The following is a 24,951-nucleotide window of genomic DNA, read 5'->3' as shown; positions in this document are numbered from 1 at the left end:
AGTCCAGAACTAGAGGGCATAGGTTTAGGGTGAGAGGGGAAAGATATAAAAGAGACCTAAGGGGCAACTTTTTCACGCAGAGGGTGGTACGTGTATGGAATGAGCTGCCAGAGGATGTGGTGGAGGCTGGTATAATTGCAACATTTAAGAGGCATTTAGATGGGTATATGAATAGGAAGGGTTTGGAGGGATATGGGGCGGGTGCTGGCAGGTGGGACTAGATTGGGTTGGGATAGCTGATCAGTGTGGACAGGTTGGACCGAAGGGTCTGTTTCCATGCAGTACATCTCTATGACTCTATGACTCTAGTATTTTATACCATCCTCTCAATGATAGAATGAGTAAACGTTGTACAGGGAATTTTCTGACTTTAATTGAAATGTAGTTGGAAACCCTGGAGAAGCAGTATGGTACAGATTGATATGTGTTCACCTGGGCTATGGTGTGAGTTTGGAGAATTCCTGTGAAAATTCTATTTTCTGATGTCTTTATATTTTCATCTATACATGTACCACTGCACTTGTAAAGTGTTTTTTTACGTAAAACACATTGAGCTATTGCATTTGATAGGTTAGGATATAAATTCAAGTATTATTGCTATTTATCAGATGTGATATTAAACTAAATTCAGTAAAATACAAAATGGGATCAGCTGTAACATCTTTTGAATGATTTTCCTGTTTTATTTCCATCTTTTGGAGGGTAGAACAATGTTCTTGTCATCCTTTTGTTTATCTCACTAGTTAATTACACATAATTTAAGCCTAAACTGGCAAATGATTCACTGCTTCTAGTTCAAATGTTTGTTTTCTTTACTTGTGGTTTGCTTAGTTACATCAATATTTAATGTCATGAAGGAAATGTGAGTCAAGAGCAAACTAGATGATCTCTCTATTGGTTATAGAAATGACTATTAATTCCCCAAAACTACAAGATTACCAGTGTTATGAACGTTTTGTTGATATTTCACAAAGTTATGCACCATGTTTTTGTTCTAAATGTTGCTAAATTCAGTGAAGAATATTCTAAAAACCAACAGTTGATATTCAGTGAGGATTGGTTATCTGGGCATTAAAAGTTCTGATATCTTCACTGGTTTAATTTTATATGAAATTTCAAAACCTCTCTACAAATGTGTGCATCATGACATTTTCCAAACATGTCCAGCACCATTTAATTATCTGAGTAGTTTTGTTAACATTGACTTCAACATCTGAAGGTGAAATCACCCTCTAAAAATAATTAAGTTTGGACTATATTGAGATCAACACATGCACGCATGTGCATACAGGCATACTCATGCACACACACATACAGAATGTCTTTCTTTCAGTCCAATGATAGGGTTGGAATACATCATCCTCAATGCACTAAATTTTGAATGTATGATGGAATCTATTTTTATTTATGTATAATGAACAAACTAAGAGAGATATTGATTTGGCATAGGGATGGAATTGGCCATTTAACCCCTTTAGTTCATTGGATACTTTGGTGAGATTATGACTGAACTGAAACGCAAGTTCAAATATCATTTGTTGCTCCATATCCATTGATATAGGGTGTAGTTTTGCTCGCTGAGCTGTAGGTTTGATATCCAGACGTTCTATTACCTGGCTAGGTAACATCATCAGTGGTGACCTCCAAGTGAAGTGAAGCTGTTGTCTCCTGCTTTCTATTTATATGTTTGTCTGAGATGGTATCTAGATCTAAAAAAAACCCACCAATTCAACTGGGACAACACATCTATCCTGGGACAGGCTAAGCAAAGACATGCCAGAGAATTCCTAGAGGCCTGGCACTCCAACCACAACGCCATAAACAAACACATAGATCTATCAACCCCTCAGAAAACAAACAGGAAATGACATCACCACAAACCCCAGGAACCCCATCCAGGACAAACATCTCAATCAAAAGCAGGAGACAACAGCTTCGCTTCACTTGGAGGTCGCCACTGATTATGTTACCTAGCCAGGTAATGAAACGTCTGAATATCAAACCTACAGCTCAGCGAGCAAAGTTACACCCTAAACCTCAACCTGAGCTACAAACCTTCACAAACCTTGCAAAAATCCATTAATATCTTTAGTTAACAAAAAAATTCTCGTGATAACTGTTTTGAAAATTCCAATTCAGCTCGCACCCATGGCCATTTGAAAGCAAGAGTTCAAAATTTGTACTATTCTTATTATGAAAAGGTTCTCCTTTATTGTGCTCCTAAAGAACCCATATCTAATTTTTAGATTATATACCTGTTCTTAGGTTCATGGGGCCTGGGGCTTGGGTTTGACTCCTGCGATGGTAGATGGTGGAATTTGGACTCAATAAAAATCTGGAATTAAGAAGCTAATGATCATAAAACTGTTGTTGATTGTCAAAACACCCACCTGGTTCATTAATGATTTTTTTTAAGGAAGGAAACTTCTGTCTTTACCTGGTCTGGCCTACATCCAGACGCACAGCAATGTAGTTGACTATTAACTGCTCTGTGGGACATTTGAGGTTGGTTATAAATGCTGGCTTAGCCAGCAACACCCACATTCTGTGAATAACTTTAAAGAAATGAATTCTGAATGTACCCTCCAAAGAAATTTGTTTATTTGTGTGGACCCAATTGAACCTTTATAATTTTTTGGTAGATAGACAACTAACTTTTGAAACCCAAAGTATATAAGTCAAGTTCAAATTCTATTTCATTCTGGTGAATCTGTGCCCTAACCAACCCAAACTCAATATATCTTTACTGAAACAAAATCCTAAAATAAAAACAGATATACTGGTGAAATGAGAAGGCTGGGTTTTTCAATCACCTGCCATTCGACTGCCCAACACGGAATGTTTTCAGTGCGGGATGAATGGGCACTTAATATATCATGAGTACATTTAAATTCATATCTGATAAATAGGAACATTTATTACATTACATTATTACATTGGGCGGCATGGTGGCACAGTGGTTAGCACTGCTGCCTCACAGCGCCAGAGACCTGGGTTCAATTCCTGCCTCAGGCAACTGTCTGTGTGGAGTTTGCACATTCTCCCCGTGTCTGTGTGGGTTTCCTCCGGGTGCTCCGGTTTCCTCCCACAGTCCAAAAATGTGCAGGTTAGGTGAATTGGCCATGCTAAATTGTCCATAGTGTTAGGTGAAGGGGTAAATGTAGGGAAGTGGGTCTGGGTGCGTTGCTCTTCGGAGGGTTGGTGTGGACTTGTTGGGCCGAAGGGCCAGTTTCCACGCAGTAAGTAATCTAATCTATACATTTCTATAGTTATTTAACATAGGCAATATTTCAATGTGTTTTAAGTATTTGCACGTAGAGTGGTAATTAGATAGACAACATTCTAGACTCAGCCCCCATAATAGGGGATTTTTTGCAGCATTCTCAAAAGCAAACAGACAAGCAAAATTAATAGACATAGTGATGAATTCAACTGGTGTGGCCAGTTTCGTAGGTAGGACTGTTATTATGCTTTGATGCCTCATCCACCACCTTTAACTTTTGCTAACCTCCATTATCAGTGCACAATGGCAGCAATGTGTCCCATCTACAAGACAAACTGCAGAAAATCTGCAGATGCACTTTTGGTAGCACCACTCTGTAGGGATTGTAATGAGGTAAAATGAGGTCACCCCGGTGAACATCAAAGACATCCTAACACTCCAGGAGTTGACTCTGAGAGAATTGGATCAGTGTCAAAGACTTTCTGCATGCAAATAAAGGCTCACTTGGTTACGGGATACAGATCGATGTACAGCTATGTCAGTGGCAACGAAAGTGGAATTAATGATGTAACCATCCAAAAGCTCCTACTAGATAATTCCAACTGAACTTCAAACAGGGGCTAACAACTGCCTTTATCAGTGGAAAATGCAGCAAGTGGAACATATGAGGTTGCAGGATATTCCACCAGTTTGCCTGAGCTTGGGAAATATCACTTGAGTGAAGGCAATTGCACAGCCTAAGGAGGACATATCCTGAGCAGGGGGACTCTAGGTCAGCCCACAGCAAATCTCCAAAACAAAGCCAAGCCTCAGTCAAATGGTTAACCTTTTCTTCAGGATCCAGGCTGGCAAGCCATTGTAGTTGCTACTGGTATACAGCCTTGAGACAGCAAAAGAATCCCACTAGGCCTGAATGGACAGCAAAAGAATCCAGGAGAGTGCACATCCAACATCCAAATCAGAACCGATCAAAATAAATGTCTAGTTAAATGGTCATCTTGTTCTAATGGAGGTCACTATCGATGCAGCCATTTCAGTAATCACAGAACCAGTCTTTAACAAAATTCATTCTCGACTCCAACCTTTAAGTTTCCACAAGACCTTGTTAGACTGAGAACCTACACCAGGGAACCTTTACAGGTTAAGGATACAACTTCAGTCCCAGTCTCAGAGAAGCAGCTGGTTCAGTTACCACTGATTGTAGTAAAAGAATTGGACCCAAACCTGATGGGGAAAAATTAGTTCAGAACAATTCACCTAGTTTAGCTCAACATGTTTTGATTAGAAAATGGCTGCCTGTGGGAAGTCCTAATTAAATAACCAGCCATTTTTCAGGAAGGTCTAGAAACAATCAAAGGAGTCAAGACCATCTTGCATGTTGACCAGGAAGCAATTCCACGATTCTGTGAGGACCACCCAGTGCCATTTGCCTTACAAGCAAAAGTACAGGCAGAAAATCAGGAGGCTGGAAAGTGAAGGAATTATCAAACCAATCCGGTTTGCAGAATAGGCAGCATGAGCATGCCATCAGGATTTGTACAAAATACAAGACTGCCATTTTGTGTATCGTCAGTGTGTGCAATTTTCCAGTGGATGATGGAGAACATTTTACAAGTTCTACCCATATTGCCATTTATCTAGATGACATGCTAATAACAAGGAACTTGAATAAAGAGCACTTAGAGAACTTGGACATAGTGCGTAGACATTCATCCCAGGCAGGCATACACCTCAGAAGTAAAATATGTGTCCCAGGCACATCAAGTGGCCTACTTGGACTACAGAGTGGACAAGCCTGGATTACACCCACTGGAAGATAAAGTGAGATTGATTAAAGGTGTCCTGGCTCTTACATCTGTACCAGAGCTTAGGTCTTTCCTTGGGCTGGTGAACTATCACTGTAAGTTCATACATAACCTGGCCTCCATTCTGACACGTTTGCATCAACTCCTACAAGTGGGTCAGCCATGAAATGGTCGTGTTGTCAAGCCATAGCTTTCAAGGAAGTGAAGAAGCAGCTATCATCCTCTAATATGTAGGCACACTGGTATGTAGCAAGATCTGGTATTGGCATGCAATACCTCCCCATATGGCATCGGGGTGGTATTAACTCATAGGTGACCCAATGGAGAGGAATGCCCAAAAGCGTCTGCATCCAGGAGTTTGGCTAATGCAGAATGTAAATATATTCAGATGGACAGGGAAGTTTTGATGGTCATACTTGACGTCAAGAAGTTCCACCAAAGCCTTTACAAATGCAAATTGGTCATAATAAGGGACCACACCACTGCTAGGTCTACTTAAAGAGGTCAACGCATTGCCGCCTATAGCTACAGGCCGAATTCAGTAGTGGGTTCTAAGACTAAGTGTATATAATTACAAATTGGAATACTGTCTGGGAGGCCAAGTAGCAACTGCAGATGTATTAAGCCGCCTCCTGCTGGCAGATACCCCAGTGGTGCTCCTGCCACTGGAAGAGTACGTAATTGTTTTAAATTTTCTGAACACACTTCCAGCCACAGCTGACAATTTCAGATCTGATCCTCACTATACTGGAATAGCTGGTGGTGATGGGGAAACCAAAAGGCCATCACAACCAGAATGGAAACCTTTTCGGACCTGAGAGACCAGATCACTGTAGAGGACAACATATTATTATGCAAGAATGATTGTCCCAAGCAAAGGTCACTGCCAGATTTTGCTGATGTACACCAGGGCCATCCAGGGATTTTCAAAATATAGATGTTGGTGAGAAGTTATGTCTGTTGGCCAAGATTGGATGCAGGCATAGCCGCATTGGTGGGACAGTGCACAGAGTAACAACAAAGACAAAAACTACTGCCAATAGCTCTCCCTCATTCAAGGGAACAGCTGGGTAATCCCTGAACGCGATTGCATGTCGACTTTGCCAATCCTTTCATAGGCTCAATGTTCTTAGTCATTGCGGACGCCCACTCAAAGTGGCTGCATGTGTACAGATTTCATTCGTCAAACACAGGGATGATGATAGAAAAACTGTGTGCATGTTTTGAAATACACAGAGTCCAGGAAGTGTTGGTCACAGAAAACGAGCCATCATCTCCTAGCAGGGAATTTGAGCATTTCCTAAGGTGGAATAGCATTTGACCCATAAGCACAGCTCCATGCTATCCATCATCCAATGGTCTGGCGGAAAAAACAGTCCAAACTTTGACAGCAGGCTTAAAGGAATAGCCGAAAGAACCGCGGATGCTGTAAGTCTGAAACAAAAACAGAAGTTGCTAGGAAAGCTCAGCAGGTCTGCCAGCATCTATGAAGAGAAATCAGAGTTAACATTTTGGGTCCCTTCCTCAGAACTTTAAAGGAACAGCCTACAACTTCACCAGGTACCAAACTGTGCCAGTTCCTATTTGATCTTAGGGCCACCCTTCATGCAACCACAGGGATAGCTCCAGCAGAGTTGCTACAAATGGGGAGAGAGGGCTCAACAGCAAGTTAAACCTGATTTTCCCAGATCTTGAAGGGGTTGGGGACGTGGGGGTTGCTGGTGAAACAGTATCATGAATGCTAAAGTCTGCTAACAGAGAAAGACAATTTACTTTAGGGGACAAAGTTTGGTGTAAGAGCCATGGGAATGGCCCTGCATGGGTCAGAGGCATGGTCAACGTGAGATCGGGTCCAGTGTTGTATGAGGTTCAGGTAGGCACGATGGTCCTGAACAAGCTCACGGACCATACAAAAGCTGCAAACTTGCAACTGGAATGCAAAGGTTGGCCGAAACTGTCGGTTCTCCCTCTCCACCAGGCGTTGAAGGCACACTCGGAATCTGAGATGTCGTCACCTCTCAATGCCTTTGATGCCTGAGGAAGAGAATGAATTTCTTCTGAGGCACTCCAGTTGCCAGAGGTGAGCTCTTGTGCAATACATGCTACCCATATTCGAGGCAGAGTCAGAGGAACCTGACCCAGCGCTAAAATGCCCAAGAGGGAGCAACATGAGAAAGAACTGGCCTATGTCCTCAGTATCAGAAAGGGAGGGATTTAGTGATTGTAACGAGGTCAACCAGGTGGATCTCATAGAATATGAGTTCCCTGATTGGGGCTGAAATCAGGTCCAATCAAGGAGCCCTGGCTGACAGATAAAACAGGAGTGTCAGAGGGTCTACTTACTCTGAGAGCTGGCTCTGAGAGAACTGGATCAATGTCAAAGACATTGCATGTGTATTTAAAGGATGTTGAGGTACTGGCCTCTATACAGTTATTTCACTTTCAAAATGGGAACAGTCCCAAGCCTGACTTGGAACTGTTTTGCCTGTACCTTCAGTGTGTCAAAATTCTGGAACTCCCTCAGTGTTAGCACTGTGAGTGTATCTACACCATGGCTACTGGAACAGTTCAAGAAAGCAGACCTACACCCATCATCTTTTCAATGTCCTTTAGGGATGAACAATAAATATTGCACTTGCCAGTAACATTAATGCTCCAGGATTGAATCTGAAATAACGTTTTATAAAATATAATACGTTTCCTTCTACTGCATGCTTTCCTGATCTTTCTATTTATACATTTTAGACACTACATCACTACTTTCAGGAGGTCTGTATAAAACTTCCACCAGAGTCCTCCATTTTTTACTGCTCTTAATTCTACTCAGTATTTCCACTTGATTACTTTGCCTGGAATCTCTTTCTGCAACTGTTGTCATGTACTTCATCAATGTTGCAAAATAAAGTATCGCAAGATAATTTAGGTTGAAATGATTCAATTGTATTCTTAAATGACATCCTTAATGTTATAATTTTTCATGTGAACCTATTTTTCAACATGGAGAAATATTTACATTTTAAGTAAAAAGAAAGTTTGAACAGATAGTATTTTCGCTGACAAGTGAGTTACTTTTGAAATTTGTTCTTCATTACAATACAGGAGAATGGTGCCATAATTCTGTTGGTGAGAAATGTTGTGTTTTTTCGTTGTAGATGAAATCTACGGTCAGCCCTCAGGATTCAAAGCTGATCTGGCGTGTGCTGCGGCAGGCATTTGGTCATCCCATTGTTCTCAGCAGTACATTTCGCATTCTGGCAGACTTGCTGGGTTTTGCAGGTCCACTCTGCATCTCCGGGATTGTGCATCACCTGAGTGATGAGAACAAGACCTTTCGTCCACAGGTACAGCAATTTAATTGCTGTTGTAAAACATAGATTGAGCATTGGGCTCACAGAAAATCTGTTTTATACAATTTGCATGGTGAATCCCAATTTCTCCAACGAATAGTATCCAGCAAGCAAATACAAGTTTGTTCCATGGCTGCTGATCTGAAAGATCAGTCATTCCTGATCTTATTAACAAATGGAATAGATTGTGTATTCCTCTAATTTGTTTAGAAAGAAGTCTATTACAAGTAACAGTAAAATGGCTCACATCTCTGCTAATCTTCCATAATGCAGTTAAACATGAATACTCCCTGCTGCACAATATTTCCATGGCTCATTCAACACACAACATAGAAGCATTCATTAATTCGGTAGTATCAATCAGTGTTCTGATAACTCCGAATGTGATTCCCAGCCAAATATTCACACAGTTCCTTCAAAACATTGCTAATTGTTGCATATCCACGTCTCCAATAACTTGTAGGCAAAACATTCTTTTCATCTTGCTATTGCTTATCATTTACCTATCTGATTCTTAGCTTTTTCAACTCTATATTCACGGTCCATAGATCCTGATACAGGTCTCTCAGCAGCCCTCTCACTCTGCCTTCTCAAACCTCAGGTGAGGTGAGACTAACTGCTCTTGACATCATGACTGCAGTTGGCTGAGGATGGAATAAGGAGTAGAACAATACATATTTGTGATGATGTCTTTGTGTATGAAAAAAGAGACCACCCACATGAAACAACAAATGATTGCAAGAAGCCCCTCACCAATAGGATTTGGCTGCGAAAACCATCTTAAAAGGGACTAATGATATCCTAGCCTTAACTCTTAATTGCCACACTGATCCATAACATAGTACATTACGTTAAAAATCACACAACACCAGGTTATTATCCAACAGGTTTAATTGAAAGCACTAGCTTTCGGAGCACTGCTCCCAACTACATGATGAAGGTGTCGGGGCCTCCATTTGCCGAGAGGTGCGAGGGAGGAGCAAAGGACTTCTGGAAAGGTTTTAAATGGGTAAGATCTAAACCCGAGACCCTACATCGTAGGGCCTCCCTCCCACCCACCTACTCTAACCTTACTAAGAGCCTGTAAACTAGGTAAGTTTTCAGTTTTCTCTTTTTTTTTCTACTCTTCCTTTTTTAGTTCTGTGCGGGCTTTCAGAATAGTGGGATATGGATGTTAGGGCAGTTGCATGTTCCTCCTGCAGACTGTAGCAGGGGCGACTTACTTCACATGTCTGTGCTGACTACGTCTGCGGGAAGTGCAGCTAACTCCAGCTCTTCGAAAACTGAGTTAGGGAACTGAAGCTGGAGCTGGATGAACTTCAGATCATCCGGGAGGCTGAGGGGGAAATTTAGAGAATGTACAGGGAAGTGGCCATTCCCCAGACACAGGACAGCTGGGTTACTGTCGGAGGAGGAAAGGGAACCGACGGTCAGAGCAGGGATCCTCTGTGGCCGTTCCCCTCAGCAATAAGTATACCGTTTCGGATACTGCTGTTGGGGACAGCCTACCAGGGGAAAGCCATAGTTGTCAGGTCTCTGGCACTGAGCCTGGCACTGTGGCTCAGAAAGGAAGGGTGGAAAATAGAGAAGCGCTAGTGGTAGGGGACTCGGTAGTTAGACGGATTGACAGGAGATTTTGTGGTCAGGAACAGGACTCCCGGAAGAGATATTGCCTCCCCGGTGCCAGGGTCCGGGATGTCACCGATCCGGTTTACAAGATTCTGAAGGGAGAGGGCGAGCAGCCAGAAATCGTGGTACATATTGGCACCAATGATATAGCCAGGAAAGTGATTAAGGATCTGAAAAGTGACTACAGAGAGTTAGGTTGGAAGCTGAAGAGCAGGACGAGTAGAGTAGTGATCTCAGGTTGGCTACCGGTGCCATGAGATATGAGATGAGGAATAGTCAGCGAATGCAGCTTAACACGTGGCTGTGAGGCTGGTGCGGGAGGGAGGGCTTCAGATACCTAGACCACTGGGATACCTTCTGGGGAAGGTGGGACCTGTACATGAAGGACGGGTTGCACCTGAACCGGAGGGGCACAAATGTCCAGGGTGGGAGATTTGCTCGTGTGATTCAGGAGGGTTTAAACTAGTTTGGCGGGGGGGTGGGAATCAAAGCCACATGTCTGAGAGGGGGTCCGTTGCAGATGGGGCAGTGACAGGATGTATTGAATCTGTCAGGAAGGTTTCTCACGTAATGAAACAAAGGGATTGGTTAAAGTGTGTCTGTTTTAATGCAAGGAGTGTCCGAAATAAAAGTGATGAACTTAGAACGTGGATCAATACTTGGGGCTATGATGTTGTGGCCATAACAGAGATATGGGTTCCAAAGGGACAGGAATGGTTGCTTGATGTTCCAGGGTTTAGAATGTTTAAAAAGAACAGGGAGGGTGGAAAATGAGGAGGGGGTGTAGCATTGCTAATCAGAGAGTGCATCACAGCTACAGAAACAAAGGTTGTTGAGGAAGGTTTGTCTACTGAGTCAGTATGGGTGGAAGTTAGAAACAGCAAGGGAACAGCCACCACATCGGGGGTTTTCTACAAACCACCTAATAGCAGTAGAGAGATTGAAGGTCTCATAGGCGGGTAGATTCTGGAAAAGTGCAGATGTAGCAGGGTTGTTGTTATGGATGATTTTAACTTTCCCAATATCGACTGGAACCTTCTAAGTGCAGATGGTTTGGATGGAGCCGTTTTTGTCAGGTGTGTTCAGGAGGGGTTCCTTATTCAGTAGGTAGACAGACCAATGAGGGGAGAGGCCATTTTGGACTTGGTGCTCGGCACCGAGCCAGGACAGGTGTCAGATCTCACGGTGGGAGAGCACTTTGGTAACAGTGATCGCAACTGCCTCACATTTAGCATAGCCTTGGAGTGGGACAGAAGCAGTTACTGAGGGAAGATATTTAATTGGGGAAAAAGAAATTATGAAGGTATCTGACAGGAGTTGGGAAGTACAGACTGGGAGCAATTGTTCCACAGAAAGGACACAGCAGACATGTGGAGACTATTTAAGAAGCAGTTGTTGCGAGTGATGCATGAATTTGTTCATCTGAGACAGGTAAGAAAGGGTAAGATTAAGGAACCTTGGATGACAAGAACAGAGGAACTTCTCATCAAAAAGAAGAAGGCAGCTTACGTAAGGTGGAGGACGCAAGGATCTAACACAGCTTTAGAAGATTACAGGCTTGATAGAAAGGAGCTCAGAAATTGACTGCGGAGAGCCAGGAGGGGGCACAAAAAAGGCTTGGCAAGAAGGATTAGGGAGAACCCAAAGGTATTTTACTCATACGTGAGGAATAAGAGAATGATCAGGGAGAAGGTAGGGCCAATCAAAAATAAAGGAGAGAATTTGTGCATGGAGTCTGAGTAGATAGGGGAAGCCCTAAATGAGTTTTTTGCTTCAGTTTTCACCAAGGAAAGGGAACTTGTTGTAAATGAAAACTTATCAGAGCTGGTATACAGTCTTGACCAGATCAAGATTGATGAAGTTGATGTGCTAGAAATTCTGGAAAACATTAAGATTAATAAGTCCCCAGGGCCAGACCAGATTTATCCAAGGCTGCTCTGGGAAGTGAGAAAGGAAGTTGCTAAGCCGCTGGTGAGGATATTTACCTATCGCTCTCCTCAGGAGTCATACCAGAGGATTGGAAGGAGGTGAATGTTGTTCCTCTTTTCAAGAAGAGTAATAGGGAAATCCCTGGCAATTACAGACCAGTCAGTCTTAGGTCTGTGGTCAGCAAAGTTTTGGAAAGAATTCTGAGGGATAGGATTTATGACTATTTCGCAAAGCATGGTGTGATTTAAGACAGTCAACATGGCTTTGTGAGGGGCAGGTCATGCCTCACAAATCTTATTGAGTTCTTTGAGGAAGTGTCAAGACAGGTTGATGACGGTAGAGCAGTGAATGTGGTGTATCTGGACTTCAGCAAGGCATTTGATAGGGTTCCCCATGGTAGGCTCATTCATAAAGTCAGGAAGTATGGGATACAGGGAGATTTGGCTATCTGGATTCAGAATTGGCTGGCTGACAGAAGGCAGATAGTGGTTGTAGATGGAAAGTATTCTGCCTGGAGGACAGTGTTGAGTGGAGTCCCACAGGGCTCTGTTCATGGGCCTCTGCTCTTTGTAGATTATAAATGACTTGGATGAGGAGGTTAATGGGTGCGTTAGTAAATTTGCAGATGACACAAAGGTTGGAGCTGTCGTTGATAGTATAGAGGGCTACTGCAAGCTGCAGCATGACATAGACAGGATACAGAACTGGGCTGAGAAATGGCAGATGGAGTTCAACCTGGATAAATGCGAAGTGATGCATTTTGGAAGGTTGAACTCGAATGCTGAATATAGGATTAAAGACAGGAGGAACAGAAGGATCTGGGTGTGCAAGTACATATATCCCTCAAAGTTGCCACCCGTGTGGATAGGGTTGTTAAAAGAGCATATGGTGTTTTGGCTTTCATTAACAGGGGGATCGAGTTTAAGAGCCGCGAGGTTTTGCTGCAGCCCTACAAGTCCCTGATGAGACCATACTTGGAATATTGTGTCCAGTTCTGGTTGAGCTACTATAGGAAAGATGCAGAGGCTTTGGAGAGGGTGCAAAGAAGGTTTACCAGGATGCTGCCTGGACTGGAGGGCTTGCCTTATGAAGAAAGGTTGAATAAGCTCAGACATTTCTCTCTGGAGAGGAGGAAGAGAGGAGACCTGATCGAGGTGTACAAAATAATGAGTGGAATAGATAGAGTCAATAACCAGAGACTTTTCCCCAGGGCAGGATTGACTGGTACAAGGAGTCATAGTTTGAAGATATTAGGAGGAAGGTATAAAGGAGACATCAGAGGTAGGTTCTTTACGCAGAGAGTTGTGAATGCATGGAATGCGTTGCCAGCTGTGGTAGTGGGAGCAGAGTCACTGGGGACATTTAAGCGACTGCTAGACATGCACATGGATAGCAGTGAGTTAAGGGGTGTGTAGGTTAAGTTACTATGTTTTACATAAGGATTAAACCTCAGCACAACATCGTGGGCCAAAGAGCCTGGTCCGTGCTGTACTTTTCTATGTTCTATGGAGCACCTAGAGGAAACCCACGCCGACACGGAGAGAATATACAAACTCCACACAGACAGTCACATAGATACCACAGCAGAGCATCAGAAAAAGAAAAGGAACATACATTAGTATCAGCAAGGGATGGAAAACTCTGTCTCTTCCTGTTTCCTTCTCAACATTCTAAGCATTTCAAATGTCACTACTGCTTAGGAGATAAGACATCAACTAAACAGCTATGGTCTCAGGTTCACTTATAACAATATAAGGACCCACAGAGCTTTTTAAACTGCACATTTATTATTCCTATACAGCTAAACACTCTCACCTTTTTTAAAAGTTATACCTGTATTTGTGTATGTATTTGATGTTGCATTTTGTTGTATTTTAATAGGGTTTGTAAATAATAAGAATTATTTTTCTTTTACTCAATAAAACATTGCATTTTCACTTTAATTTTGATTGGTATTGCATTTTATTTTAAGTATGATATTGCTGCAGACCGAAAAGAACTATCATCGTTGTTGCTGCAGAGTGAGGAGAGGGTAAAAAAGGGAAGCTAGTTCACTTTTCCTCACCTGTTGTAAGAATTCCTATTTCCATTTTGCTGATGATTTTACTAAATTAAACTAATTCATGAATGTTGTAAAGAAATTATATTTTGCAAGTTACATGCTGTAGGCATTGAGGCTGACTGTTTACAGATTCTATTTGTTGTTTATAGGTAAAATTGCTGGGCGTTTACTTCATTTCCTCACAGGAGTTTTTGGCCAATGCTTATGTTATCGCAGTCCTTTTGTTTCTTGCCCTTCTCTTGCAAAGGACATTTCTTCAGGCATCTTACTATGTTGCTATAGAAACTGGAATTAATCTACGTGGAGCAATTCAGGTATTGTTTTAAGTGCTTTCTATCACAAAGATCCATTCTGCGTTAAGCTAATTCTTCATTTAAAACGGATGAGAATTTTCCTTCCCAACAAGTGTTCTGAGAAATAAAAATGCAATTGTACATTGAAATGAGATTTCTGATATATTTACTTTGATGGAATAATGTTTGGTTCTCTCTATAAATTGTATTGAGTGATCAGTGTGGTGAGTTACCACATTGTGCATTCTCCACAAGGGTCTTAAGTTAAGTCTAACTGTGACCAATGAGGTGACCGTCTTTCAGCCTCTGTGAATATAAAATAAATGTTGGCAAACCTAAATTTAATATGTGCAGCATGCAGCAGCAAAATATATAAAAGCATCTCTCCCATTATCAAAATAATAATATATTCAATGTGCTTGCTACTGGTATGTGTTTGGAATTTATATCACAAATTTGCACAGTCCTGAAATTGACTTGCTTTTCCCTTCTCATTTATAAACATAATGAGAGAGAACTCCCTTCACGTAACACTGCTTGAGGCAGAATTATACAGATCTTCATCAATTCCCTGAGGATTTGGCATCACTGCAGGGCACATACACCTGGATCTCCTCACTAATATCAATGAAGAATCCTGCATGGGCTAATCATGTAGAGCTGCCTGTCCCCAGGGAATTGATGAGTCTGGGTGGCACCTCTAGAGGCAGTGGTACATGATTTAACTGCTTCACCAAACTTCTAAACTGGAGATGCACAATTTTGTCACATTTGCTCTCAGCACAGTCCAAAGTCCACAAGATGTTTCACATCTAAATTGTCAGTCTGAATGGGAAAAGGCTTTAAAAGTGATTTATGGCAACCAAAAAAGAATTATATTTTTACAGAAAAGATATGAAAGAGATTGTCTCACTTGAATTGCAAGCCCTTGATCCTTTGTCAATCCCATTGTCATTGAAGGTGTGAAAATCAAGCATCCTGCTGAACTAGATATGCCTAGCATTCAATTCTTAATAAACATCCTAAAGATATACAAATATGAAATTCAGAAATAAATTACAATTCTTATGTCAGTTTAGGAAACTATGTCAGATAGTTTCTCTTAAAAAAAACACCACTTAGAAAAGTAACAATTGAAAATTTAGAAATCTTTCCTGCAGTTTTGCTGAGGGCAGCAAGTGAACAGCAAATAAAAATGCTGTCCAAATGATTTTATGCCAGACTACGAGTAATGTCTTGAATTTGTGTTCCATACCTCTACTACTTTCATGATATGACAACCTCAAAGAGCTAAAGGGAGAATCTTTAAGTTGTTCACTGTCTGCTTCTCATCTGTGAAATATATGATCAGCAGTTGAAAATATGCCAGGGCCAGGAGTCTTGTGTACTCATTTGTCCAGTTAAATCAATCATCAGGAAGGTTATTAAATTGATATCTGCTTTTTCCTGTGTACAAAGCCTGCTACCTGCACACTGAGATATCAGTCTGTCGTAGTTGGGGCTGTGGGGCTTGCAAAGGCATTGTCACTGAAGCTGCTTGCTTATTATCTTTAAATAAGGTACATCAGCCTCATGTATTCTGCAAAACTCCTTAATTTACATCAACACATGGTCCATTCTCAAACACAGCTCTCTAGTGTGATTTGTGAAAGTTCTCTCTTCACATATCATGATCTGAAATTCAGACGGAAAACTGCATAAACATTCACATAAGAGCTCGATGCTTGTTGCAGGACTGTGTGACTTTTACAGAGAAATGAGTGAAGTATGTGTAGTATATTTCAGACTTGGTTTCCCTCGACATTGTCCTTAAGGCACTGCTGGAGACATCAACAAAAAGTGTTACCAGCTTATAGAAGTATTTATATGGGGGCCAAACAAAAATCTTGTGGCCTGCCAATGGTTTGTAATTAAACCAACCTCAGCACTTTAAATGGTCATTTGCACTTTGGCAGTAATATGTGCCTGAAGATAAAATTGATGTTGTTTATGGAACAAAGTTTGTTACGAAGTTTCTGAACTATGTGACTGTGTCAAGCAGAACATATTTATTAGTAAGCAGAGAAGCTAAACGTCCCTGATTAAAATTTTATGAGAAGCAAATGATTCTGGAAGGGTGACATGTTGGAGTATCAATGTTCAGTACCACCAACTGGTGGGACATAACTTTGCACCTGTAATTCGCTCACACTGCTGAGTGTCAGGGTTAACAGGGAGAGAAATGGGAAGCAAGATTAACCACTCAAAGCTTTTTCTCAATGAGAAGAAAGGAAGAAAAATACATAGCTGTTGTCATGTATCTTAAGATTCAGTCAGAGAGCTTTTGCTTCAGTTTATATAAATTATGAATGGTTCCAACTGTACGTATTATGTAGCCATTCTGATGCCTTCTCCACTATAAAAGAAGGGCTGCAACTGCTATTAGTATTTGGAACCACATGGTAAGAAGGCAAATTCCTGTACCAGTGCTTTCACCATTGGACCCAAGTAGAAATGAGTAGCAGTGGCAATGAAAGAGGACAAGATAAAAATGAATGGCAATAAAAGGGAAATTGCTAACAGAAGACAGGAGATGGAGAAAAGGATGGCAATGATGGGAATGAATGGCTGAAAATGGAGTCAATTTCTGAATTGTCCTGCTTCTCCATAAACTTTGCTATAGCAGTTCCTCACCAAAGGTCTCACAGTAGAATTGTTGGAACATAGGAACATGGGTCTTACTCCTCCACTAAACTCACCAGTAAAGACAACAGTTTTCTCTATAAGTGAAATCTTAATGCCATGTTATACCTTAATTATTGCCAAACTACTACTTTAGCACTCCAATGAAAATTTACTTTGATAGCTATGGGATCACATTTCTTTGAATTTAATTATTCTTGGATATTTAGTAATTATTTTAAAAGTGAATAATATTTTTTCTCTCTCATACATGACAGACTGTTGTTTTTATTTTCCTCTTTTTATTTCACCTTCTCTACATGATTTTACAATAATTTCACTATTCTGCCTTACACCTCCTGACTCAGGTTCTGCAAACTGAGTAAAGACCCTTCAGTCTGATTCATTGATTTGACTGCTATTGTTTGCAATGTTCATAAAAGGTACCAAATCCCCTATGAGGGCCACTGTGCTAGAATAGATTTCAAATTGCCTCAGTTCTAATGCAAAAGCCCATAATAGTCCCATAAAATTCTGGCCACAGTATCTCTCTACTTATTATGGTTATAGCTTCTTTCGAGTCTTTAAGTAAAAAGGATATATTGTATGTACTTGTCAAACATATATGCAGCTGAACATTTCAAACACAAAGCCCATTTTCATGGTTGGTTAAAAAAAAAAGGCAAATGTTAGCAGGTCATTTAGTTGGAGTCTTTTAATGCTGCTTTAAGATTTCAGTAAGTTTTGTTAGTGGTAAGACAGGGGTTTGAGCTAGTCCCATGATTGTCATAGACAGAGGGAACTTGAAACAATGTCAATAACCTTCTGAATCCCCCTCATGCTTTTGGTTCAAGCAAATTTGAGCAACACTAAGAAACAGAGCGCTATGGGCTGTCTTTGTGCCCTTTCCTAAGGGAATGCAGGGATCACTTTCAAGTCAAGGATTCTGAGTTAAATATAGTTCCAAACCCCACCCCTACTAAGTTAACATGGGATTACTCATCTAATTTTATCATAAGAATGTTCTGGCTTTCTTTTCACCTTCCGAGGGAGATGACTGCTCCGTGTGAAACTCTCTTAGTGAAATGGCTGAAAATAAAGACTCAGCAAACAACTAGAGGTTGAAACCTGTTTCAGCTACACAGTTCCAAATGAAATACTAATGCGCTGACTTCGTATGACCTAGTTTCCTCAGTTTCCAATCAAGTCAATAAAGACTGATTCTTGACTCACTACTAATTACTAAGTTTGTTTGAAAAATAAAGCTGTTTTTGAGTTACAGAAACGTTATGAGTCACAAATTACATGTAAATTAAGCAGAAATAGAGATTTTCTGAGATAATCAAGGCAGCAATTAAAAGTCATTTAATCTGGGGTGAGTTTAGACATGAGGCCATCAAGAAGATTAGTTTTGCTTGGATGAAGGACATAATGACCAGAGGAGAGGAGTACAAATTTGTTGTTTTCTGTTGCTTCCATTTTGCCTTAAATTTGAAGTGAGGAACAGGAAACCTGGGCGTACAGACTGCCATTATGCCTTGTTGGTTTTAAACTCCAACTAGATTGAGACTTTGGGTGCTAGGCCTACCTCTGAGCCAGATATTCTTGGTTCAGTTCCCATTCATTGGCTTGCTGGTGTTCATGATGTGACCAACCAGGTTGATTACCAACCTGCAAAACCTTCCAATACACATGTGGCAAGTACTAAGTGTAGGAGAGTTTCCGGGTCAAGTAGATCGGTGGTGACTACAATGCAATCTCCAGCCCAGTTTAAAAGATGGGCTTTCTTCAGTGGCTGAATACTTATTGTTTTCCACAGGTTTCCCACCTTTGGCCAGTATATTGACCAGGAAGATCTTTGGGAAGGGTGGGGAATAGTGGCTGGGGATTCCACTCATGAGATGGAAGGAGTGGAAAGGCCAAAATGGTTGTTAAGGGTATCAATTGTGGATGACGGTGTGGCTCAATTATAGTGTGGGTGGCAAAATGATAGGGAAGCATTCGTTGATCAGGGGAGCAGTCAGACGATGGGTGCGAGGAGCAGATGGTTGTGAAGATATTGTAAACATGGAATGGGGAGAAGCAGCAGATCAAAGGTTGGTTTCCTGGAAACCTTGTTGAACCATTCCTGATCCTCTGGATCCATTAGCAATGCTGTAATTATATTTACATCATGGTTTCAGCTTTCCTGGCTGTTTATCTCTAATTTAGATGAAAACTTGTTGGTGTCCATAGTCCTACATTGATAGTAGAAAAAGTAAGGAGCATTACAAGAAACTGATGACCATTCACTGGTGAGAGAAGCTACCACTTCTTCCTTCAGTGTGAGAAACAGTCAGACTGATTTTAACTTCGTTCACCAGATGAAAACAATAAAGTATCAACATCGGTGCTCTACCCTTAATGCCCTGTTCCAATTCAATTCCTCCCATCGCAATAATAGCAGGGCCTTTCTCAGTCTCGTCCATTTGCTGAGCTGAATCAGGTGAGGGCCTCATTAGATTTTTCAAATCAAACTTCTGTTGAAAATTTCAAGGCACGCATAAGCAAAACATGCACTCAACAGTGTCTACGCATTTACATTGGGTAGTGAGCAACCTAAGCAGTGGTTTTTGAAAGGCCATTAAAAGCCATTTGTAAAATAACCAGCAAATAACGATTTCCTTTTTAAGCTGGACCAGTATTAGCAGGTGTGAACTACTGCTGATATTCCAAGAATAATTCCCCAGCACATGGTTGGACTGTTAGTTGGTAAATATCCAGTCCTTCCAGAACCACTGAGATACCTGTAATTCATAGCAGAATGGAAATGAGTTGATGAGCCTGAGCAGTTATTGACCATTATGCTCCATCAGAGAGACCAAAATTTCTAATAAGGCAAGAACAACTGATTTATATTTGTTATATGAAATAAAATGTATTTGAGTTCATACAATTCCATTTTATTTATGACTTGCTATCACTTCAGGTGCTGCACTAATATAATCACAACTACTTAGTTTTACACTATTCAAAATCTTGTTGAAATTACATTAAAACTTATTGGTGGAGAATTTTCCTGACAGTTTCTCACATCTGCTGAAATCAATTTTCTTTTTGTATTTTACAGGCGAAGATTTACAACAAGATTCTTCGTTTGTCAACCTCAAACATGTCCATGGGGGAGATGACCGTTGGGCAGATCTGCAATCTGATTGCCATAGATACAAACCAGCTAATGTGGTTTTTCTTTCTCTCTCCAAATCTTTGGGCCATGCCTGTGCAGGTAAAAGCATTATAAATATATTTGTTAAATCTCTCTAGTCACAGCCATTCCAACATTAATGATGGTTGTGCAGATATATAGCATCGGTTAAGTATTGGAAATATAGGATACTTATCCCCTGAAATTGAATACAACTTGTATAAATTAGGCATTGCTACCATATCTACTATGTCACGGCTTTTTCAGAGTCTTCTCAAGTGAGAGCTGGACATCAGGCCAAACTGAATATGTCAGGCTCCAGTCCTCCTTTGAAATTCCTGGGTGATCTTTTAAGGGCTGAACTGTTTTCCCTTGAAGCACTGAAACCAAACTTGGGGACTCAGAACAGTAACAGGTTATGTCAGAGTTCTCACACCTCAATCCTCACAGTGCGTGGAGGTGAGGTCAACAGATGATGTGTCTGAAGACAGCTGTCGCTGCTACTAAATGGCAGAAGAATAACCCTGGAGATCCAGACTCAGACTGCTGATTTTTTTAGAACGTGGTTGCCCTTACAAAGCAGGGTTGCTGGAAACATGTTCAGAATGAGAAGACTTAGCATCTCTCCATCAGATCAAATACACATTTCCATATTGAAAATAGTTTGATCTCTTGAAATGACATACTTTAAATAACATTCTTACTTCTGAGGTCGAGGATTATGAGATAAAGCCCTTTTCATGCCTTCGGTGATAACAGAACATCAGAACTAGTGCTTCATTGTTAAGAATCGTATTTAACATGAGATGTTAAACCAAGGCCTTTTTTGGATATAGGTAAACAATCCATGATTCAACAAGAGTCAAATTGCATGGTGGGGTACTGGCTAATACTTTTCTCAACTAATTCCATCAAACATGTGAATTAACTAGCCATGCACCTTATTTGTGTGAAAGCTTTTGTGATATCTGCCTTCACGATGACAATAGCTGGACTTCATAGTGTTAGAATTATTTACCTTGGGACAACATCACACTCCTAACAATGTAATATGAACACCACAAAAAGGTTTGTCTTTTCATTAATTTTATCATTTATTTAATTTTTATCATCCAAAAGCTGAGTTTTGGTTAAAGAATGGCTTTAGCAGCACATTATTTCTGCTTCTTGTGGTAAGTACAAACATATTGGGGGCAATTCTAAACCTTGTGAAACATAGGAAGATTTGTGTAGGCATGTGGCAGTTTCTAGAGATTCAGCTGGGTAGTGTGGGTTTCTGCCCACCTTGTGGAACTTAATTTTAGTACTAATCTTTTGCACTGGACAGATTCACTGTCTGGAAGTCAGACTGATTGATTGCAAAGTTTGGTCTCTAGTCAGAAAATGCAGACTGCAAGAATTAGTCAGACTACTCCAGGATCTTGTGTTTGGGGAGCGAGGATTCCAATCCTTGACTGTGGGTGAAATCTATAACTGTGGAGTCGGGCGTGTCAAGGAGGAAGCACCCTTTTCCTCTTGGCCCCAAGAGGTGCTATATTGATACTTACTTTTCTCCCTATAGTTATCTTCACTTCCTTCCAGCTGTGAGAGCTTTCCAAAGTCTGGGAACAATCTTTTAATTGCTAACTTACCTCCAGGAAGAAGAATGATTGTCTGCCCATTGTCCAACCTCCATTAAACCCAGAACAGGAATGAGATGCAATTTGGGGCCAGATTCCAACATTTTAAAGTATTGATATCTGACTCGCTGTGCCACTCATTTCGGGGTATTAAAACTCTCTGAGACTGGAAGAGGTGGGAAATGTGTCAAGAACAATTGAGGCAGGATTGAATACTTGGGAAAATTTCCAACTTCTATTTCTATGATACCTACACATATGCAAATAAAATGTATGAAGAGCACTTTTACTGTTTGTCTTTTTCTAATTTTTCTCCTGTATGCATTTCCTCTTTACAATGATTTAACTCTATGGTTTTCCAGATGTTCACAGTTCTTTGTTTTAATTCTGAATGTTTTGTGACTGTGTGTTGCTCCAATGTATTCACCTGTACTGAATATTTTATTGAGCTTTGGTCCTGTGAATAACCATGTCTCTGTTGGACGTGTAAGAGAGAATTATGCATCAGTGTGATTGGGACAAAGTGAGCACAGATTCTTTCCTGATCCAAGTGGAAAAGAAAATCTGAAGTAGAGTACTTTTTGTTCAAAGTTTCTTTAACAACTTTCATGGAGCTCTTGGCATCATAAAATCAATTCCACAGATTTTTGCCAAATTTTATGTGTAGCCTGCTGTTCTCATTTAAGGGTGTGCAAGGTGCTGGTGTTGGACTGGGGTAGACAAAATTAAAAATCACACAACACCAGGTTATAGTGCAATAGGTTTATTTGAAAGTACAAGTTTTCGGAGTACTGTTCCTTTGTCAGGTAGCTGGTGGGGCAGGATCATAGGACACAGGGTTTATTATAAAAGATCAAAGTGCCATATAACTAATGCCTTGTATTGAACAAACCTAGCTTGTTGTCAAGTCTTTAATCACTTCGAATGGGTTGTAGGTTTCGATTCATTATTATGTAAATCCCAGAATTTATTTCAAGTCACAGTCCCAATTAACTTAAGGTGTTAATAAAAAAAGGTGACATCTCAACTCATACAATGCATTAAAGGTGCAGGGTTAGAGTCTGTCTGTACTCCAACTTTGAGTCAGACCAGTTCTGTTTCCATAGTAGGAATTTATAAAATGTCACATGGATTGACTGCTTACAGATTGAACAAAATAGAATGTATCTGAAAATACAAATCTGCAAATACAAATTCATCCCATAGACATGTGCATCTGTGTGAGGGAGAGAGAGAAAAAGAGTGAGTGAGAGAGAGAGAGAGACAGAGAGTGTGTGTGCACGCGCGCGTGTGTGTGCACGCATGCCTCTCTCCCTCACACACATGCATACACATATATGCTTTGGGGGTGAATTTGCAGATTTGTATTTACGGATACATCCTATTTTGTTCAAAAAGCACAGAACCTGTAGGCAGTCTGTCCATGTGACATTTTATAATTCCCAGTTTGGAAATAGAACTAGTCTGACTTAAAGATGGAATACAGACAGAATCTAACCCCACACCTTTAATCCATTGTCTGAGCTGAGATAGAGTCATAGAGTCATAGAGATGTACAGCACGGAAACAGACCTTTCGGTCCAACTCGTCCATGCCGACCAGATATCCCAACCCAATCTAGTCGCATCTGCCAGCATCTGGCCCATATCCCTCCAAACCCTTCCTATTCATATACCCATCCAAATGCCTTTTAAGTGTTGCAATTCTACCAGCCTCCACCACTTCCGCTGGCAGCACATTCCATACACGTACCACCCTCTGTGTGAAACAGTTGCCCCTTAGGTCTCTTTTATATCTTTCCCCTCTCACCCTAAACCTATGCCCTCTAGTTCTGGACTCCCCCAGCCAGGGAAAAGACTTTGTCTATTTATCCTATCCATGCCCCTCATGATTTTATAAACCTCTATAAGGTCACCCCTCAGCCTCCGACGCTCCAGGGAAAACAGCCCCAGCCTGTTCAACCTCTCACTGTAGCTCAGATCCTCAAACTCTGGCAACATCCTTGTAAATCTTTTCTGAACCCTTTCAGTTTCACAACATCTTTCCGATATGAAGGAGACCGGAACTGCACGCAATATTCCAACAGTGGCCTAACCAATGTCCTGTACAGCTGCAATATGACCACTCAACTCCTGTACTCAATACTCTGACCAATAAAGGAAAGCATACCAAACACTTTCTTCACTATCCTATCTACCTACGACTCCACTTTCAAGGAGCTATGAACCTGCACTCCAAGGTCTCTTTGTTCAGCAACATTCCCTAGGACCTTACCATAAAGTGCATAAGTCCTGCTAAGATTTGCTTTCCCAAAATGCAGCACCTCACATTTATCTAAATTAAACTCCATCTGCCACTCCTTAGCCCATTGGCCCATCTGATCAAGATTCCATTGTAATCTGAGGTAACCTTGTTCGCTGTCCACTACACCTCCAATTTTGGTGTCATCCGCAAACTTACTAACCATACTTCTTATGCTGCCATCCAAATCATTTATATAAATGATGAAAAGTAGTGGACCCAGCACCGATCCTTGTGGCACTCCACTGGTCACAGGCCTACAGTCTGATAAACAACCCTCCTTCACCACCCTCTGTCTTCTACCTTTGAGCCAGTTCTGTATCCAAATGGCTAGTTCTCCCTATATTCCATGAGATCTAACCTTATTAACCAATCTCCCATGGTGAACCTTGTCCCATGGGTAACCTTTTTCAGATGAAGTCCAGTAGATCACATCTACTGCTCTGCCCTCATCAATCCTCTTTTTTACTTCTTCAAAAAACTCAGTCAAGTTTGTGAGACATGATTTCCCACACATAAAGCCATGTTGACTATTCCTAATCAGTGCTGAAAATGTATTGCTGGAAAAGCGCAGCAGGTCAGGCAGCATCCAAGGAACAGGAGAATCGACATTTTGGGCATAAGCCCTTCTTCAGGAATGAGGAAAGTGTGTCCAGCAGGCTAAGATAAAAGGTAGGGAGGAGGGACTTGGGGGAGGGGCATTGGAAATGCGATAGGTGGAAAGAGGTCAAGGTGAGGGTGATAGGTCAGACTGGGGTGGGGGCGGAGAGGTCAGGAAGAAGATTGCAGGTTAGGAAAGCGATGCTGAGTTCAAGGGATTTGACTGAGACAAGGGGGGGGGAGGGGAAATGACGAAACTGGAGAAATCTGAGTTCATCCCTTGTGGTTGGAGGGTTCC

General features: G+C 41.1%; 1 protein-coding gene across 8 annotated transcripts in view; it reads left to right on the top strand.

Moving 5' to 3' along the window:
* The window catches only part of abcc8 (ATP-binding cassette, sub-family C (CFTR/MRP), member 8), a 234,343-nt gene that overhangs the window by 67,513 nt on the left and 141,879 nt on the right, over window positions 1–24,951 (top strand). For all 8 annotated transcript variants that reach the window (XM_043705957.1, XM_043705956.1, XM_043705955.1 and 5 more), the window contains exons 7-9: window positions 8,181–8,369; window positions 14,145–14,309; window positions 20,059–20,214. In XM_043705957.1, the coding sequence (XP_043561892.1) occupies window positions 8,181–8,369; window positions 14,145–14,309; window positions 20,059–20,214 (510 nt within the window). The remainder of the gene's footprint in view (window positions 1–8,180; window positions 8,370–14,144; window positions 14,310–20,058; window positions 20,215–24,951) is intronic.

This window comes from Chiloscyllium plagiosum, chromosome 16, assembly GCF_004010195.1.
Source record: "Chiloscyllium plagiosum isolate BGI_BamShark_2017 chromosome 16, ASM401019v2, whole genome shotgun sequence".
NCBI classification, from domain to species: Eukaryota; Metazoa; Chordata; class Chondrichthyes; order Orectolobiformes; family Hemiscylliidae; genus Chiloscyllium; species Chiloscyllium plagiosum.
This window is presented reverse-complemented; position numbering and strand designations above follow the sequence as displayed.